A 22650-nucleotide genomic window follows, 5' to 3' on the forward strand; every position below is an offset into this window, starting at 1 on the left:
ACATCAGTCTGTATATTGTGAGTATACATCAGTCTGTAGGTCGTGAGTATACACCAGTCTGTATATTGTGAGTATACACCAATCTGCAGGTTGTGAGTATACATCAGTCTGTATATTGTGTGTATACACCAGTCTGTATATTGTGAGTATACATCAGTCTGTATATTGTGAGTATACACCAATCTGCAGGTTGTGAGTATACATCAGTTTGTAGGTTGTGAGTATACACCAGTCTATATATTGAGTATATACCAATCTGTAGGTTGTGAGTATACACCAGTCTGTAGGTTGTGAGTATACACCAATCTGTTGGTTGTGAGTATACACCAATCTGTAGGTCGTGAGTATACACCAATCTGCAGGTTGTGAGTATACACCATTCTGTAGATCGAGAGTATACACCAGTCTGTATGTTGTGAGTATACACCAGTCTGTAGGTTGTGAGTATACACCAATCTGCAAGTTTTGAGTATACACCAGTCTGTAGGTCGAGCGTATACACCAATCTGCAGGTTGTGGGTATACACCGGTCTGTAGATCGAGAGTATACACCAGTCTGTATGTTGTGAGTATACACCAGTCTGTAGGTTGTGAGTATACACCAATCTGCAGGTTTTGAGTATACACCAGTCTGTAGGTCGAGAGTATACACCAGTGTGTATGTTGTGAGTATATACCAGTCTGTAGGTTGTGAGTATATACCAATCTGTAGGTTGTGAGTATACACCAGTCTGCAGGTTGTGAGTATATACCAGTCTGCAGGTCATGAGTGTACACCAGTCTGCAGGTCGTGGGTGTACACCAGTCTGTTGGTTGTGAGTGTACACCAGTCTGCAGGTCGTGAGTGTACACCAGTCTGCAGGTCGTGAGTGTACACCAGTCTGCAGGTCGTGAGTGTACACCAGTCTGTTGGTAGTGAATGTACACCAGTCTGCAGGTCGTGAGTGTACACCAGTCTGCAGGTCGTGAGTATACAACAGTCTGCAGGTTGGATAGAATAATAGAATCTATCACTGTTGTGAAGTATTATTTTTGTGGGTTTTTATAATTTTAATGCTATTTTAAAACAAAAAATCTAAAAAGGTGCATCTACTTACAGGCATTTGTGGTCAGCTGTCCAATATTTATGTCCATTTTTCTTGATAACAGTGGTTAACTATGATAACTATGATTCATATCCCAATATTTGGTGATTTTCATTGTTGGTAAAATGATAAAATTTATTATCAAATTAGCTGTCACAATCCACTATCAATCCCTGAAAATGACTGCCATATGCCGCCTTTGTCCAGCGAAAATACTTGCCTAAAACCACTTTTTGAACTCAAAATTCCAAGGTATTTTCCATTGAAAAATGGAAAACAAAAGCTGGCATGCTTGCAATTGAGGAATGCACAGTATATCGACTGGCGTGATGTCGGGTGAGATATCTCGCTTGCAGTAGTCAGAAGGTTAATTTATTTCATTATTTTTAAAACAATGATGCAGTGTGAAATGGCAAACAGAATTCTGAAAAACACGAGTTATGATGTCAGTCATCGTAAACCATGAGTTGTGACATCACGCATATATATGGCGTCACCGGGATGCTAGACAGTTTTATTTAGCACCGTGCAAAAGCTGGCTAATTCAGTCCAGTGGGCAAGAGTAAGTTGGATGACAGAACATTCAAACACCCATCAGTGGCTTCAAAAAATAAATATAATATTTCTTATCATCATTTTACTTATATCCCTATTTTGTAAACTTGTATTAGTTTTGGTGACTCATTGATTGTGGGAGAATCAAGAGAGCTTATTTATGAATAAGGCTTAATTTCTTAAATGTCTTCAATAAGGAGGAGAGAGCTTATTTATGAATTAGGCTTAATTTCTTAAATGTCTTCAATAAGGAGGAGAGCGACGGGTGTGTACGCACTCCCCCCACCCCAAATTACTAAAGGTCCACTTTTCTCTATTAAATTTAAATAACGTTACGTAATTGTTGTTGTTTTGAGGGGTTATTTTTATGTTGATTTTTATAATTTTAAATTTGACTCATTGCAACGTTGAACGGTTCAGCCCACATAATTTTTGCGGTACATATAGTGTGTACCACTCGCCACCACTTATATCAAGGGAAATTATATATATATATGTGTGTGTGTGTATGTGTGTGTGTGTGATTTCTGGAATATCTTTACTTATTGCGATTTAGTCTGAAAGAAATTTGAGTCTTAGCCCACGGCTGTTGTTGGTCCCATCACGAGCAATTCGCACCCACCCATTAAAAATCCTGCGTACGGGCCTGCTTTGAGTCTGTAGCCATTAATATCTTCTTCAGATCTGTCTATATGTATTTTATTTGCTTCTATGTGTTGTTATAGGCAAAGGCAGATACAATAGAAGCCCTGGATAAATACAGAGGACGATGTGAACCATGCTTCCTCTTTTATGCTGTGAGTCGGTTTGTCTTAAATTACCCTTAATAAACAATCTCCATGATCCCTCATATACAAAATACCTGTAATTTTGTCTTAACTTTCAATAATCTCCATGAACCCTCATATACAAAATACCTGTAATTTTGTCTTAACTTTCAATAAATAATCTCCATGATCCCTCATATACAAAATGTGAGTCAGTTTAACTTTACTTTTAATTAACAATTTCTATGAACTCTCATATACATATTTGATGAAAACATAATTATTTTTAAAATAGCCATACACATATAAACGGCACAGTTTTTAAGTTTGATTTTTGAGGCATTAGCAATGACATATTCGCTAAATTCAACTGGTGGGATGGGATATTGTTTTCAAAGTATATAGTTTGTATCTTGGTGAAGATGTTGATGATTGTGAAACCTAAAGCCATTTGACTGACATGTTGTTGTGTGTGCAGGGCGGTGTTCTTGTGGCGGTGATCCACGGTGCGCGGACGCCAGAGATCCAGAGAACAATCACGGAGCAGCTCCAACAGGAGCACAAGGTCCAGGATGGCGCTGCTGAAAGAAAGGAGGTCAGTTCAACAAACACCGGCAAATTGATTTTCTTAGTGGGTGCATGGCGGCCAATTTTCATGTAATTCATGGTCTAGCTGAAAAAAGGTCTCCTGAAAATAGTTCGCAAGAGTGATAGCTCAACTCAGACATTAGCATAAGTTAATTGTTGAAATGTAATCGTCACCATGATACTGGTAACAATAACACAATGAGATTAATATCTGTTCAATGTGATGTTCTCCAGCAGTATAGTACAACATAGCAGAGACATGAAATGTTCATAAATGTACGTCACAGTCTTCAACTTTGGTATTTATGTCATTTAATGTGATGGTTTTAACTACTTGAGCCATTTTAATGACTACAATTACATAGTCAATGCATGTTCTTGTTTATAGTATCAGTGTTTATATGTACATGTGGTCTTTAGTTTTTATTAATTAAATTTTACAGACATACAAAATTATTGGGAGGCAAGATCCAGTTAATTGAGATACTTGCAAACATTAGTATGGTCAAAAACACATCAAATATATTGACTTTGATATTCTTAAGAAGAAAATATTATTTACTATGTAATTTTGGTTGGTAAAAAGTCAGAAACATTGCATACATTTGGAATTAGACTGAGGAGACAGTTTGTTTGTTTTATTGTCACTCTTGTATCTTGTAATGTTTATGTCAGAGATCCAATCATTGTGGCTGTGACTGTCACTCTTGTATATTGTAATGTTTAGGTCAGAGATCCAATCATTGTGGCTATGGAAGATGATGAAAAACTAAATATGGAGGAGGATCATGTAAAGGAGGATGAAGGTAAGATAGATATGATAGGGATAAGATAGATAACATGAAGGTAAGATAGATATCACGGGGGCAAGATAGACAAGTTGATGGTAAGATAGATATGATAGGAGTAAGATAGATAACATGAAGGTAAGATAGATATCATGGGGGTAAGATAGACAAGTTGATGGTAAGATAGATATGATAGGGTAAGATAGATAACATGATGGTAAGATAGATAACATGATGGTAAGATAGATATCATGGGGGTAAGATAGACAAGTTGATGGTAAGATAGATATGATAGGGTAAGATAGACAAGTTGATGGTAAGATAGATATGATAGGGTAAGATAGACAAGTTGATGGTAAGATAGATATGATAGGGTAAGATAGACAAGTTGATGGTAAGATAGATATGATAGGGTAAGATAGACAAGTTGATGGTAAGATAGATATGATAGATAACATGAAGGTAAGATAGATATCATGGGGGTAAAATAGACAAGTTGATGGTAAGATAGATATGATAGGGGTAAGATAGACAAGTTGATGGTAAGATAGATATGATAGGGTAAGATAGACAAGTTGATGGTAAGATAGATATGATAGGGTAAGATAGACAAGTTGATGGTAAGATAGATATGATAGATAACATGAAGGTAAGATAGATATCATGGGGGTAAAATAGACAAGTTGATGGTAAGATAGATATGATAGGAGTAAGATAGATAACATGAAGGTAAGATAGATATCATGGGGGTAAGATAGACAAGTTGATGGTAAGATAGATATGATAGGGTAAGATAGATAACATGATGGTAAGATAGATAACATCATGGTAAGATAGATATCATGGGGGTAAGATAGACAAGTTGATGGTAAGATAGATATGATAGGGTAACATAGATAACATGATGGTAAGATAGATAACATGAAGGTAAGATAGATATCATGGGGGTAAGATAGACAAGTTGATGGTAAGATAGATATGATAGGGTAAGATAGATAACATGATGGTAAGATAGATAACATGAAGGTAAGATAGATATCATGGGGGTAAGATAGACAAGTTGATGGTAAGATAGATAACATGATGGTAAGATAGATAACATGAAGGTAAGATAGATATCATGGGGGTAAGATAGACAAGTTGATGGTAAGATAGATATGATAGGGTAAGATAGATAACATGATGGTAAGATAGCTAACATGATGGTAAGATAGATATCATGGGGGTAAGATAGACAAGTTGATGGTAAGATAGATATGATAGGGTAAGATAGATAACATGATGGTAAGATAGATAACATGATGGTAAGATAGATATCATGGGGGTAAGATAGACAAGTTGATGGTAAGATAGATATGATAGGGTAAGATAGATAACATGATGGTAAGATAGATATCATGGGGGTAAGATAGACAAGTTGATGGTAAGATAGATATGATAGGGTAAGATAGATAACATGATGGTAAGATAGATATCATGGGGGTAAGATAGACAAGTTGATGGTAAGATAGATATGATAGGGTAAGATAGACAAGTTGATGGTAAGATAGATATGATAGGAGTAAGATAGATAACATGAAGGTAAGATAGATATCATGGGGGTAAGATAGACAAGTTGATGGTAAGATAGATATGATAGGAGTAAGATAGATAACATGGGGGTAAGATAGACAAGTTGATGGTAAGATAGATATGATAGGAGTAAGATAGATAACATGGGGGTAAGATAGACAAGTTGATGGTAAGATAGATATGATAGGAGTAAGATAGATATCATGGGGGTAAGATAGACAAGTTGATGGTAAGATAGATATGATAGGGTAAGATAGACAAGTTGATGGTAAGATAGATATGATAGATAACATGAAGGTAAGATAGATATCATGGGGGTAAAATAGACAAGTTGATGGTAAGATAGATATGATAGATAACATGATGGTAAGATAGATATCATGGGGGTAAGATAGACAAGTTGATGGTAAGATAGATATGATAGATAACATGAAGGTAAGATAGATATCATGGGGGTAAGATAGACAAGTTGATGGTAAGATAGATATCATGGGGGTAAGATAGACAAGTTGATGGTAAGATAGATATGATAGATAACATGATGATAAGATAGATATCATGGGGGTAAGATAGACAAGTTGATGGTAAGATAGATATGATAGATAACATGATGGTAAGATAGATATCATGGGGGTAAGATAGACAAGTTGATGGTAAGATAGATATGATAGGGTAAGATAGATAACATGATGGTAAGATAGATAACATGAAGGTAAGATAGATATCATGGGGGTAAGATAGACAAGTTGATGGTAAGATAGATATGATAGGAGTAAGATAGATAACATGAAGGTAAGATAGATATCATGGGGGTAAGATAGACAAGTTGATGGTAAGATAGATATGATAGGGTAAGATAGATAACATGATGGTAAGATAGATAACATGATGGTAAGATAGATATCATGGGGGTAAGATAGACAAGTTGATGGTAAGATAGATATGATAGGGTAAGATAGACAAGTTGATGGTAAGATAGATATGATAGGGTAAGATAGACAAGTTGATGGTAAGATAGATATGATAGGGTAAGATAGACAAGTTGATGGTAAGATAGATATGATAGGGTAAGATAGACAAGTTGATGGTAAGATAGATATGATAGGGTAAGATAGACAAGTTGATGGTAAGATAGATATGATAGATAACATGAAGGTAAGATAGATATCATGGGGGTAAAATAGACAAGTTGATGGTAAGATAGATATAATAGGGGTAAGATAGACAAGTTGATGGTAAGATAGATATGATAGGGTAAGATAGACAAGTTGATGGTAAGATAGATATGATAGGGTAAGATAGACAAGTTGATGGTAAGATAGATATGATAGATAACATGAAGGTAAGATAGATATCATGGGGGTAAAATAGACAAGTTGATGGTAAGATAGATGTGATAGGGGTAAGATAGATAACATGGGGGTAAGATAGACAAGTTGATGGTAAGATAGATATGATAGGAGTAAGATAGATAACATGAAGGTAAGATAGATATCATGGGGGTAAGATAGACAAGTTGATGGTAAGATAGATATGATAGGGTAAGATAGATAACATGATGGTAAGATAGATAACATGATGGTAAGATAGATATCATGGGGGTAAGATAGACAAGTTGATGGTAAGATAGATATGATAGGGTAACATAGATAACATGATGGTAAGATAGATAACATGAAGGTAAGATAGATATCATGGGGGTAAGATAGACAAGTTGATGGTAAGATAGATATGATAGGGTAAGATAGATAACATGATGGTAAGATAGATAACATGAAGGTAAGATAGATATCATGGGGGTAAGATAGACAAGTTGATGGTAAGATAGATAACATGAAGGTAAGATAGATAACATGAAGGTAAGATAGATATCATGGGGGTAAGATAGACAAGTTGATGGTAAGATAGATATGATAGGGTAAGATAGATAACATGATGGTAAGATAGCTAACATGATGGTAAGATAGATATCATGGGGGTAAGATAGACAAGTTGATGGTAAGATAGATATGATAGGGTAAGATAGATAACATGATGGTAAGATAGATAACATGATGGTAAGATAGATATCATGGGGGTAAGATAGACAAGTTGATGGTAAGATAGATATGATAGGGTAAGATAGATAACATGATGGTAAGATAGATATCATGGGGGTAAGATAGACAAGTTGATGGTAAGATAGATATGATAGGGTAAGATAGATAACATGATGGTAAGATAGATATCATGGGGGTAAGATAGACAAGTTGATGGTAAGATAGATATGATAGGGTAAGATAGACAAGTTGATGGTAAGATAGATATGATAGGAGTAAGATAGATAACATGAAGGTAAGATAGATATCATGGGGGTAAGATAGACAAGTTGATGGTAAGATAGATATGATAGGAGTAAGATAGATATCATGGGGGTAAGATAGACAAGTTGATGGTAAGATAGATATGATAGGGTAAGATAGACAAGTTGATGGTAAGATAGATATGATAGATAACATGATGGTAAGATAGATATCATGGGGGTAAGATAGACAAGTTGATGGTAAGATAGATATGATAGATAACATGAAGGTAAGATAGATATCATGGGGGTAAGATAGACAAGTTGATGGTAAGATAGATATCATGGGGGTAAGATAGACAAGTTGATGGTAAGATAGATATGATAGATAACATGATGGTAAGATAGATATCATGGGGGTAAGATAGACAAGTTGATGGTAAGATAGATATGATAGATAACATGATGGTAAGATAGATATCATGGGGGTAAGATAGACAAGTTGATGGTAAGATAGATATGATAGATAACATGAAGGTAAGATAGATATCATGGGGGTAAGATAGACAAGTTGATGGTAAGATAGATATGATAGATAACATGAAGGTAAGATAGATATCATGGGGGTAAGATAGACAAGTTGATGGTAAGATAGATATGATAGATAACATGATGGTAAGATAGATATCATGGGGGTAAGATAGACAAGTTGATGGTAAGATAGATATGATAGGATGGTAAGATAGATATCATGTTGATGGTAAGATAGATATGATAGATAACATGATGGTAAGATAGATATCATGGGGGTAAGATAGACAAGTTGATGGTAAGATAGATATGATAGATAACATGAAGGTAAGATAGATATCATGGGGGTAAGATAGACAAGTTGATGGTAAGATAGATATGATAGATAACATGAAGGTAAGATAGATATCATGGGGGTAAGATAGACAAGTTGATGGTAAGATAGATATGATAGATAACATGAAGGTAAGATAGATATCATGGGGGTAAGATAGACAAGTTGATGGTAAGATAGATATGATAGATAACATGAAGGTAAGATAGATATCATGGGGGTAAGATAGACAAGTTGATGGTAAGATAGATATGATAGATAACATGAAGGTAAGATAGATATCATGGGGGCAAGATAGACAAGTTGATGGTAAGATAGATATGATAGATAACATGATGGTAAGATAGATATCATGGGGGTAAGATAGACAAGTTGATGGTAAGATAGATATGATAGATAACATGAAGGTAAGATAGATATCATGGGGGTAAGATAGACAAGTTGATGGTAAGATAGATATGATAGATAACATGAAGGTAAGATAGATATCATGGGGGTAAGATAGACAAGTTGATGGTAAGATAGATATGATAGATAACATGAAGGTAAGATAGATATCATGGGGGTAAGATAGACAAGTTGATGGTAAGATAGATATGATAGATAACATGAAGGTAAGATAGATATCATGGGGGTAAGATAGACAAGTTGATGGTAAGATAGATATGATAGATAACATGAAGGTAAGATAGATATCATGGGGGTAAGATAGACAAGTCGATGGTAAGATAGATATGATAGATAACATGAAGGTAAGATAGATATCATGGGGGTAAGATAGACAAGTCGATGGTAAGATAGATATGATAGATAACATGATGGTAAGATAGATATCATGGGGGTAAGATAGACAAGTCGATGGTAAGATAGATATGATAGATAACATGAAGGTAAGATAGATATCATGGGGGTAAGATAGACAAGTTGATGGTAAGATAGATATGATAGATAACATGAAGGTAAGATAGATATCATGGGGGTAAGATAGACAAGTTGATGGTAAGATAGATATGATAGATAACATGAAGGTAAGATAGATATCATGGGGGTAAGATAGACAAGTTGATGGTAAGATAGATATGATAGATAACATGAAGGTAAGATAGATATCATGGGGATAGATAAGATAGACAAGTTGATGGTAAGATAGATATGATAGATAACATGAAGGTAAGATAGATATCATGGGGGTAAGATAGACAAGTTGATGGTAAGATAGATATGATAGATAACATGAAGGTAAGATAGATATCATGGGGGTAAGATAGACAAGTTGATGGTAAGATAGATATGATAGATAACATGATGGTAAGATAGATATCATGGGGGTAAGATAGACAAGTTGATGGTAAGATAGATATGATAGATAACATGAAGGTAAGATAGATATCATGGGGGTAAGATAGACAAGTTGATGGTAAGATAGATATGATAGATAACATGATGGTAAGATAGATATCATGGGGGTAAGATAGACAAGTTGATGGTAAGATAGATATGATAGATAACATGAAGGTAAGATAGATATCATGGGGGTAAGATAGACAAGTTGATGGTAAGATAGATATGATAGATAACATGAAGGTAAGATAGATATCATGGGGGTAAGATAGACAAGTTGATGGTAAGATAGATATGATAGATAACATGAAGGTAAGATAGATATCATGGGGGTAAGATAGACAAGTTGATGGTAAGATAGATATGATAGATAACATGAAGGTAAGATAGATATCATGGGGGTAAGATAGACAAGTTGATGGTAAGATAGATATGATAGATAACATGATGGTAAGATAGATATCATGGGGGTAAGATAGACAAGTTGATGGTAAGATAGATATCATGAGGGTAAGATAGACATGATGGGTAAGATAGATATCATGGGGGTAAGATAGACAAGTTGATGGTAAGATAGATATGATAGATAACATGAAGGTAAGATAGATATCATGGGGGTAAGATAGACAAGTTGATGGTAAGATAGATATGATAGATAACATGAAGGTAAGATAGATATCATGGGGGTAAGATAGACAAGTTGATGGTAAGATAGATATGATAGATAACATGATGGTAAGATAGATATCATGGGGGTAAGATAGACAAGTTGATGGTAAGATAGATATGATAGATAACATGATGGTAAGATAGATATCATGGGGGTAAGATAGACAAGTTGATGGTAAGATAGATATGATAGATAACATGATGGTAAGATAGATATCATGGGGGTAAAATAGACAAGTTGATGGTAAGATAGATATGATAGATAAGATAGACAAGTTGATGGGGGGTAAGATAGACAAGTTATGGTAAGATAGATGTGATAGGGTAAGATAGATAACATGGGGGTAAGATAGATAAGATGATGGTAAGATAGATATCATGGGGGTAAGATAGACAAGTGGGGGTAAGATAGATATCTTGTATTGGGGTAAGATGACAAGTTGATGGTAAGATAGATATCATGGGGGTAAGATAGTTCCAGTAGTACCCCATGCAGTATCAAAGGATATGATAGATACCTTGATGGTAAGATAGATATCATGGGGTAAGATAGACAAGTTGATGGTAAGATAGATATGATAGATAACATGAAGGTAAGATAGATATCATGGGGGTAAAATAGACAAGTTGATGGTAACCATAGAATGGTTAGGGTATTCAGATAGATAAACATGGGGGTAAGATACTGATCCGATGATGGTAAGATAGATCTTGATGGGGTGCTAAGATAGATAAGATGGGGGTAAAATAGATCAGATGACAGTTTTCTTATTATTGATTCACAAAGGAGAGTGAAATTCAAATGTTCTAAATATTGAGGACCCATTGCGCTATAACCATGTCTTGTTCCAATAGTACCCCAAAATTTAAAATGAGTTGTTGCTAAACAAATTAACATTCCTTTCCTTTCCCGTTCCACCAAATGGGACACAGTACTTTCATTAGTTGATGTGTGTTTTACAGAATCAGAAATGTATTTTAGAGGAGAGCGCATTATATTTGGTGACCCAGAGTTGGAGAAATCAGGTTGTACTACTGCAGTCATCCTTGTTAAAACCACAATCTGCTGTAACCCTACTGATTCATGTGGTCTTTCTAGATTGTATTCATACTAACTGTTGAGTGTTTTTACAAAGTTTGTTACATCAAAAATTGGGAAATTAAACACACACACACACACACACACACACACACACACACACACATACACACACATACATACACACATACACACACACATACACATACATTGTTTTTCTCTCAAACTGACATCTTGTGGACTTTTTTTTAACAAATTTGTGAAAACACTCAGATTCAGTTGTTGATTTGATGGTTGGAGCTTTTTGCTTGAATTGCTGGGTGGTGGTATGGGGGGGGGGGGGGGGGGTAAGAAAGTTGGATTTGGTTACAGCAAACTAACATTTTAAAAGGATGCTCTGTTTAGTGTCATTTCTTTTTTTTTTAGTTTTATTTCATGTTATTTTTTTTTTTATTTTTTTTTTCATATCACAGAATTAACAGAATTAAAATGTGGTTTAAAAAATAATAGGTGCTTCGTTTCAAACAATAGTGTCATCTGTTAGTGTAGGTCAGTTAATTCATTTCAAACGATAGTGTCATCTGTTAGTTTAGGTCAGTTAATTCATTTCAAACAATATAGAGTCATGTTAGTTTAGGTCAGTTAATTCATTTCAAACAATAGTGTCATCTGTTAGTTTAGGTCAGTTAATTCATTTCAAACAATAGTGTCATCTGTTAGTTTAGGTCAGTTAATTCATTTCAAACAATATAGAGTCAGCTTTTAGTTTAGGTCAGTTAATTCATTTCAAACAATATAGTGTCATCTGTTAGTTTAGGTCGGTTAATTCATTTCAAACAATAGTGTCATCTGTTAGTTTAGGTCAGTTAATTCATTTCAAACAATATAGAGTCATCTGATAGTTTAGGTCAGTTAATTCATTTCAAACAATATAGAGTCAGCTTTTAGTTTAGGTCAGTTAATTCATTTCAAACAATATAGAGTCAGCTGTTAGTTTAGGTCAGTTAATTCATTTCAAACAATATAGAGTCAGCTTTTAGTTTAGGTCAGTTAATTCATTTCAAACAATAGTGTCATCTGATAGTTTAGATCAGTTAATTCATTTCAAACAATAGTGTCATCTGATAGTTTAGATCAGTTAATTCATTTCAAACAATATAGAGTCATCTGATAGTTTAGGTCAGTTAATTCATTTCAAACAATAGTGTCATCTGTTAGTTTAGGTCAGTTAATTCATTTCAAACAATATAGAGTCATCTGATAGTTTAGGTCAGTTAATTCATTTCAAACAATATAGAGTCATCTGATAGTTTAGGTCAGTTAATTCATTTCAAACAATAGTGTCATCTGTTAGTTTAGAGTCATCTGATAGTTTAGGTCAGTTAATTCATTTCAAACAATATAGAGTCAGCTGTTAGTTTAGGTCAGTTAATTCATTTCAAACAATATAGAGTCAGCTTTTAGTTTAGGTCAGTTAATTCATTTCAAACAATAGTGTCATCTGATAGTTTAGGTCAGTTAATTCATTTCAAACAATAGTGTCATCTGATAGTTTAGATCAGTTAATTCATTTCAAACAATATAGAGTCATCTGATAGTTTAGGTCAGTTAATTCATTTCAAACAATAGTGTCATCTGATAGTTTAGATCAGTTAATTCATTTCAAACAATATAGAGTCATCTGATAGTTTAGGTCAGTTAATTCATTTCAAACAATAGTGTCATCTGTTACTTTAGGTCAGTTAATTCATTTCAAACAATAGTGTCAACTGTTTCTTACAAATGGTTCGGACGTAGATAAGTCAAACAGTCAATGTTACACCTTGGGTGAATGTTCACAACAATTAAATTTCAATAAATTTTATAGATTAATTGTGAATAGATTTGAAGAAGCCAGATTATATAGAAATGTATATATATACATTGTAGTCAAATAGTGGCCACCTGTATTAAGCAGCCTCTGTTTGTTACTCCCTTTGGTGGCTGCTTAACACAGTTTTGACTGTGCAGAAATGTATACTTATACAGGTATTTGAAAATGTACACTGGATCATAAGACATTATTTTCTTTCATGGCCTGTCTTATGTTATATTTTACTCACACTGAGCATTTTGGTAAAATTTGTTTCCAAAATTGATTAAGTTTTTATGAAATGTAAGATTTTCACATGCTACATTTTCTCCTCAGTTCACTTTTATTAAATGTGTCTTACATTATGGTTCCACATCAATCCTTATTTTAAATCTTACATCCACTATTTTATGGTTCATTGATGTCTGTTTTTTCACAGTTTTGATTTTAAATCTAGTACATGTCTTGTGTTTATTGTTTACTTACTAAATAGACGCAAACTATAGTAGATCAAAAGCTGTGCATGTACTGTCCTGTCTACGGGAAGTGCATTTAAAAGCATCCTTGCTGCCTTTTGAAAGGAGTACTTAGTGTGTGTGGTGGTAGTCAGTTTCCCCCTTATATATCAACAAATAGTCAAAATAACTGTCAAAATAAACAAAGAGCCATAGATTAAAATATGCTGAGATGTCATAAAACAAATATTCCTTTCTTCTCTTTTCTCTCACTGTCAACAAAGTGTTAAAATAACCATATGTTAGACATCAAATAGCGATAATTTAAAATGTACAGAGGTGTCTTAAATTAAACAAACATTCCTTTTCTTTCCTCTCAACCAAGTGTTAAAATAACCATATATTAGACATATGCAGATAGCTATAGGTTAAAATATACTCAGATGTCTTAAACACACAATTCTTTCTTTGTGTAGCGGGCAGGTTTTATATGTATATATTTATTTAAAAATTTCAGTAGGCCTCAATTTCTGGATCTACTGATTTAACTACATATTTCCCCCACCAGATCAGCTGAAAAATAACCACATGTGATAGTTGATAATTGGTTTCGATTGTAGACAATAATGAGATGCTGTATTATTTATAGCTTGACAAAAGGCCCACTCTTTGAATGGTTTCTCTCACCAGTGTTACGGCATCTATGTTCCGTTTACATCCTTCGTGTACTTACCCTTGTTTGACACCCAATAGCTGGTGTGTATTTTGTGCTGGGGTGTTGCTAAGCATTCATATGGTTTACATCCTGTATCAAAATATTTTATTATATATCTTTGGACACTTGATATGATAGATACTTGTGAATTTTAAAAACCTCATCTCAGCTGAATTTAAGTATAAAGTATGTTACATTTTAATATTTGTATCATTCATCATACCTTAATGATATAACAATGTCAACACCTGTTGTGTGAGTGGCAAGATCTAGCAGTCAGCGGAGCAGTCACTTGAGGTGCTTGGGTCACAGGATCAAACCCCCTTGGTGGACCAATTTGGGCTTTTTCCCCATATCAAAAATGTAACAGGTTTTCTCTGAAGACTGAGAATTACCAAATGTTTGACATCTCATGATTAATTAATCAATGTGCTCAAGTGGTGTTGTTAAACAAAATACACTTTTATCTGCCATAAGAGGCCACTTGAAATATTTTTTAGCTGTCAGTTGCCAAATATTTCATAACTGCCAAATGTCGACTGAATTTGACTGATTGTATTTCATAATACATTTTCAAATTCCACTTGAATTTGATATAATATTTCATAACACATTTTCAAATATCAACTTCATATTTCATAACATATTTTAAATATCAACTGAATATGACATATTTTGTTACACATTTTCAAATATCAACTGAATTGAAAATTTTTAACACATTTTCAAATATCAATTGAATTAGACATATTTTATAACATATTTCAAACATTACCTGAATTTAACATATTTCATAATTTTCACAATTCACCAATTAGCAACTTAATGAGTTTTATTTTGTTACAATGTTTTGCTTGGCAAATCAGATTCAATCATTTAATTACATTTTCATTTTTACCGAAACCTAGTAAATTACCAACAGTATTGTTTTATCCAGCTTAAATTATGTTACTTAAATGTAAGCATCTAATATAAAGTGGTTTCCTGGTAACTATTTAACACTGACTACATGCATGTAATTATACTCTTATAGATATATACTAAAATGTAGACTGACTGCTTTAATTAATTCAATAACAAAGTTTGTTAGATTACTGTATTGTAGTTATTTGTTTGATTGGTTTTGTAAGCATGTTTGTTATAATCAAAGTTTTAGATATCTTTTACTATTATTTACTGACATTGATCATTTAATGGTCAGGTCAGGAAAGACTATTAGATAACAGTACGTGAGTACTTACAGTTTTTATTTAGAAAGAAAGGAAATGTTTCTATTTATCCATCCATCCATCCATCCATTGATTGATTGATCCATTCTTCCATCTGTCCATCCTTCCATCCATTCATCATTCCATCCATCCATCCATCCATCCATCCATCCATCCATCCATCCATCCAGTGACCCATCCATCAATCCATCTATAGACTAAGTCTATAGTGCATCCATCCATCCATCCATCCATTCATCCAGCGACCATTCATCCATCAATCTATAGTGCCTCCATCCATTCATCCATCAATCTATAGTGCCTCCATCCATCCATCCATCTATAGTGCCTCCATCCATTCATCCATCCATCTATAATGCCTCCATCCATCCATCCAGCGACCCATCCATCCATCCAGCGACCCATCCATCCATCTATCTATAGTGCCTCCATCCATCCATCCATCCATCCATCTATAGTGCCTCGATCCATTCATCTATCCATCTATAGTGCCTCCATCCATCCATCCATCCATCCATCTATAGTGCCTCCATCCATGCATCCATCCATCTATAGTGCATCCATCCATCCACCCATCTATAGTGCCTCCATCCATCCATCCATCCATCCATCTATAGTGCCTCCATCCATCCATCTATAGTGCCTCCATCCATCCATCCATCCATCCATCCATCTATAGTGCCTCCATCCATCTATAGTGCCTCCATCTATAGTGCCTCTACTATCAGTAGGAGTAACCTATTTGGTAATACCAGGTTTCCTCTCTTTCTCTTGTCCAGTTGTCAAAATAAGCATATATTAGACAACAAATAGTCATGTTAGACACCAAATAGCCATGTTAGACACCAAAATAGCCATGTAGTCCAGTCAAAATAAAGTTTTACCTATAGTCAGAATAAATTGCAACAGAAATTATTTTCAGTCTGATATAATCAGTCAACATTTTTAACTTGTCTAAGATGGCTTTGAGATTAAGTTACAACACAAATAAATTCTGTTACAATTTGTTGTAGAATAATAGGCCTTTCTAAACTTTAGATTGACTGGCCTAGTAGTTTGAAATAAGTTGAAGTGTTGTCAAACAATCCTTTCCTTGCCTCTCAATAACCAGTAAGATCCGTTTCATCCTGATCATTGATTCTATGGTTTATACAGACAAGGCTGGTAGGAATATGTTATTTTATTATGAGTAACTGATAAATAAAGTTATTGTTATTATTTGCACACATTTAAAGAAGAAGGAAAGCTGGAACAGCTTGCAAGCCTGGATGAGCAGGCTTCCAGCATGTCTGGTATGCATGAGACTTAATGCTATTTAGCTCATTGATTATCTTTGTCAAACTACCTGTGTTTAGCTACTAATCAGCTTGTTAGCAATGCATGGCTGCTAACACTAGTAAATGTAAGAACAAATCTGTTTTAGTGTTCCTTTTAATACTGACATTTTTAGCAGATTAATAGAATTACAGTACATCTTTTGTCAAATTACAGACTGGCAAATTTATTTTGTACTGGTATTTTGTACTTTATTGCATTTGTTAGTTCAGAATACTGTAAATTTTCTTTGCAGTTTAAAGCACAATATGTCAAAGTATTACAGATATATTTTATACTGTTTAAGCATTGCAGGAAAGTAAAATAATTCTACTAATGAATGCAGTGTCTTTTTACAGTCATTTCTAAGTGTTTTTTAATGTTTTATATGAGTATTCATTTAATTAGCTAACACAGTTAACCAAAGTCCTCAAAGATACTGTGTCAGGCATTTATTAAACTAGAAAACTGCAAAATCAGTTTAAACTAGAAAACTGCAAAATCAGTTTAAACTAGAATACTGCAAAATCAGTTTAAATTCAAACATATATTAATTGTATATGTATGTCCATAGTGAATGGAAATAACTATCAAAACTGGTAACAACATGGTATGTATTGCACTAAAGTGAGTTATATAATCCAAATCATACATGTCATGAATCTGCTATTAGTGTATTCAATACAGTATCTCTGCACATGACTGGCTCCAAAAGAATTTATGATGATTAGGAACACTGTAATTTCATAATGTGCACCAGTACAAATGCCAAAAAGTATTCATAACTGTCATAAATAAAGAAATGTCTGAATGTGCACATGGAAGCAAACTAAGGACAATTTCTTTATTTAAAATTCTTTTACAACAAAACTTGATCATTTTTGTAAGTTATCACTTTCACTGTGGACACCTAAATCATTTAATGTGCTTGTATTAAACATACGTTTGAACTGTTGAGGTATTAGTTATGACAGACACCTGCCTGTTGCTTGCTTTGTTGACTAGGATGTATGTGAGAAGAGAGATTTGACTTATTTCTAACTGATGCCATGTGTTTATTTCCAGAGGTTAAAGGCTTCACAGTTGCACTTATCAAGCCAGATGCAGTGCAGAGTGGAAAGGTGGATGAAATCATTGAACAGGTACGTCAATGTTTACTCATGTTATGCAGTGGCAATTACTATTTGTCAATATATCATATTCTATTGTGTTCAACACCAGGATACAAATTTTACCATGGAAGCCAATGGCAGGTGCCGTGGTTGCCCTCTTTACTTGACATTTTGTCTCGAAAATTGGGTGGCAATAAAAATACCACTGAAGCCCTGTCTGGTTTGCCACTGCGCCCTTCCCACACATCCCAGCCACCGTGCCTTTCCCACAAATCCCAGCCAGCGCACCCTTCCCACACATCCCAGCCACTGCGCCCTTCCCACATATTCCAGCCACTGCACCCTTCCCACACATCCCAGCCACTGTGCCCTTCCTACATATCCCAGCCACTGCGCCCTTCCCACACATCCCAGCCACCGTGCCCTTCCCACACATCCCAGCCACTTCTCCCTTCCCACATATCCCAGCCACTGCACCCTTCCCACACATCCCAGCCACCCTGCCCTTCCCACACATCCCAGCCACTGCGCCCTTCCCACACATCCCAGCCACCGCGCCCTTCAAACACATCCCAGCCATCCTGCCCTTCCCACACATCCCAGCCACTGCGCCCTTCCCACACATCCCAGCCACCGCGCCCTTCAAACACATCCCAGCCACTGCTGTTAAACAATTTTACCTTGATGTCCATCTAACTTGCTTTATAGTGCCATGATATTTGTTATTAAGCCACTTGCTGTGCCGCACAAAAATTAAATTTTATGCTTGGGTCAAGATCTTCTGTTTAATGACAGCGCAAAGGAAAAGTGGCTGCTGGGTTAGGCTGTTACGTTTATATACCTGTACATGATGTACATGATGTACATGATGTCATTAACACTTGAAATAACACAGTATAGCTGGCTTTATAGTAACTAAATAGTGCTTGGTTTCATAGATATCTATCTGGTGTCTCATCTATAGGAGGACAGCCACTCCTGATAAATCCTTTACTGGAGATTTCATCCCATTGCACTGCCAACAAGAGGACTGCCACTCAGACTAGTTTACTAAATCAAAACTAGCACAGCTAGGACAGAGCTCATTAGAATAAGTACAACTGTATTGACATGCACTCATGAGTCACTGTTATAACAGTGATAACATCAGGTGTTCACGAAAGGTGATCATACCCTGCCCCACTGGTGACACTGTCACGAATACTGCCACCACAACTGTTATCTGTCACTTCATCTTTAATGCTGAAAAACAAAATGTGCAAAATTTTATCAGAGAAGAAAAAGTATTAACAACATTACTAGTGCTCATTGATTAATTAATCATCGGCTATTGGATGTCAAACATTTGGTAATTCTGACATGTAGTCATCAGAGGAAATCCGCTACATTTTCCTAATGCAGCAAGGGATTAAAAAATAAATTTTAATTTTAAAAAATCTGGAATAGCATCAGCCTTGTCCTATTTGAAGTATGCTTGTCCCATCCAAAGGTTTCACAAAGCTATCACAAATATCAGTCATCTTCTTAAGTTTAACAATAAATGACCATTTTGTCAGTGAATACTGCAAGTTTCACTTAACCCTTAGACTACTGGATTAATTTTTGACAAAAAACACTTTGAGTGGGTACAAGTATATATTTTTTACTCACGTATATTCACTGAAATGTTTTATAAATACATAAAATAAAGTTAATTTTGAATCAGTAAGTATTATTTTAGTGGGATTTTCAAATTTTTATGATATTTTATATCGGTTGATGTTGATTAAAATTAAGCAAAATATTGAAAAAGGTGCATTTACTTATGGGCATTTGTTGCCAATTGTCCAGTATTTATGTCCATTATTCTCAATAACATGGTTTTCTGAACAGAATTTTTTTTTTTTTTATGAACTACAATTCATTTGGTGATTTTTGTTGTTGGTAAAATGATCAAATTTATTATCAAATTAGCTGTCAAATCAGCTATCGATCCTTGAAAATGACCGCAACGTGCCACCATTGTTGTCAAGCAAAAATACTTGCCGAAAACCACTTTTTCAACTAAAAATTCAAAGGTATAATCTATTGAAAAACAAAATCTAAAGAAACAGGAAACTGACTTGTCTTCCATTTCTTGTTTAAGCACGCTGTACTAGGCACACCTCAGCTGTCTGGGCTGTCTGTTCAGGACAGTAGGTTAGTTGTTAGTTGGTTAGTGGTTAGTGAGAAAGAAGAGGGTATAGTGGCCTTATTCCTACCCATTGAGCCCTTAAGAACCCACTCTGGGTTGGAGCCAGTACTGGGCTGCGAACCCTGTACCTACTAGCCTGTAGTCCGATAGCTTAACCACTGTGCCAATGAGGCCAGTGTTATGCCATAAACATAGTTGATTATGTATATTAAAAGGTTTGTTTTGCATTTGTTTGTTTTAGATGGAAGAGGCTGGAATTGAAATAATAGCGAAGGAGGAACGGCAACTGACGGAAGAGGAAGCAAGAGAGTTTTACTCCCATCTCGAGGGAGAGGTTGGTATATACAGTTACTGCATGACACAGTGTTACTCCCATCTTGAAGGAGAGGTTGGTATGTACAGTTACTGCATGACACAGTTTTACTCTCATCTTGAAGGAGAGGTTGGTATATGCAGTTACCGCATGACACAGTTTTACTCTCATCTTGAAGGAGAGGTTGGTATATACAGTTACTGCATGACACAGTTTTACTCCCATCTCGAAGGAGAGGTTGGTATGTACAGTTACTGCATGACACAGTTTTACTCTCGTCTTGAAGGAGAGGTTGGTATATACAGTTACTGCATGACACAGTGTTACTCCCATCTTGAAGGAGAGGTTGGTATATACAGTTACTGCATAACACAGTTTTACTCTCATCTTGAAGGAGAGGTTGGTATATGCAGTTACTGCATGACACAGTTTTACTCTCATCTTGAAGGAGAGGTTGGTATATACAGTTACTGCATGACACAGTTTTACTCTCATCTTGAAGGAGAGGTTGGTATATACAGTTACTGCATGACACAGTGTTACTCCCATCTTGAAGGAGAGGTTGGTATATACAGTTACTGCATAACACAGTTTTACTCTCATCTTGAAGGAGAGGTTGGTATATACAGTTACTGCATGACACAGTGTTACTCCCATCTTGAAGGAGAGGTTGGTATATGCAGTTACTGCATGACACAGTTTTACTCCCATCTCGAGGGAGAGGTTGGTATATGCAGTTACTACATAACACAGTTTTACTCCCATCTCGAAGGAGAGTATGCAGTTACTGCATGACACAGTTTTACTCTCATCTTGAAGGAGAGGTTGGTATATACAGTTACTGCATGACACAGTTTTACTCCCATCTCGAAGGAGAGGTTGGTATATACAGTTACTACATAGCACAGTGTTACTCCCATCTCGAGGTAGAGGTTGGTATGTACAGTTACTGCATACCACAGTTTTACTCCCATCTTGAAGGAGAGGTTGGTATATGCAGTTACTGCATGACACAGTTTTACTCCCATCTTGAAGGAGAGGTTGGTATATACAGTTACTGCATGACACAGTTTTACTCTCATCTTGAAGGAGAAGTTGGTGTATACAGTTACTACATAACACAGTTTTACTCCCATCTCGAAGGAGAGGTTGGTATATGCAGTTACTGCATGACACAGTTTTACTCCCATCTTGAAGGAGAGGTTGGTATATACAGTTACTGCATGACACAGTTTTACTCTCGTCTTGAAGGAGAAGTTGGTGTATACAGTTACTGCATGACACAGTTTTACTCTCATCTTGAAGGAGAAGTTGGTGTATACAGTTACTACATAACACAGTTTTACTCTTATCTTGAAGGAGAGGTTGGTGTATACAATTACTACATGGCCCAGTTTTACTCTCATCTTGAAGGAGAGGTTGGTATATACAATTACTGCATAACACAGGTTTACTCCCATCTCGAGGGAGAGGTTGGTATATACAGTTACTGCATAACACAATTTTACTCCCATCTGGAAGGAGAGGTTGGTATATACAGTTACTGCATAACACAATTTTACTCCCATCTCGAGGGAGAGGTTGATATATACAGTTACTGCATAACACAGTTTTACTCCCATCTCGAGGGAGAGGTTGGTATATACAGTTACTGCATAACAGTTTTACTCCCATCTCGAGGGAGAGGTTGGTATGTACAGTTACTGCATAACACAGTTTTACTCCCATCTCGAGGTAGAGGTTGGTATGTACAGTTACTGCATGACACAGTGTTACTCCCATCTCGAAGGAGAGGTTGGTATATGCAGTTACTGCATGACACAGTGTTACTCCCATCTCGAAGGAGAGGTTGGTATATACAGTTACTGCATGACACAGTGTTACTCCCATCTCGAAGGAGAGGTTGGTATATGCAGTTACTGCATGACACAGTTTTA

At 35.4% G+C, this 22650-nt stretch overlaps 1 protein-coding gene across 25 annotated transcripts in view; it reads left to right on the forward strand.

The window, feature by feature from the left end:
- LOC121387370 (thioredoxin domain-containing protein 3 homolog) overlaps positions 1 to 22650 on the forward strand; it is a 103403-nt gene that overhangs the window by 4554 nt on the left and 76199 nt on the right. For all 25 annotated transcript variants that reach the window (XM_041518444.1, XM_041518468.1, XM_041518457.1 and 22 more), the window contains exons 4-9: positions 2366 to 2437; positions 2886 to 3002; positions 3723 to 3801; positions 11475 to 11537; positions 18181 to 18257; positions 20642 to 20734. In XM_041518444.1, coding sequence (XP_041374378.1) covers positions 2366 to 2437; positions 2886 to 3002; positions 3723 to 3801; positions 11475 to 11537; positions 18181 to 18257; positions 20642 to 20734 — 501 coding nt within the window. The remainder of the gene's footprint in view (positions 1 to 2365; positions 2438 to 2885; positions 3003 to 3722; positions 3802 to 11474; positions 11538 to 18180; positions 18258 to 20641; positions 20735 to 22650) is intronic.

Source organism: Gigantopelta aegis, chromosome 13 (assembly GCF_016097555.1).
Source record: "Gigantopelta aegis isolate Gae_Host chromosome 13, Gae_host_genome, whole genome shotgun sequence".
Classification (NCBI taxonomy): domain Eukaryota; kingdom Metazoa; phylum Mollusca; class Gastropoda; order Neomphalida; family Peltospiridae; genus Gigantopelta; species Gigantopelta aegis.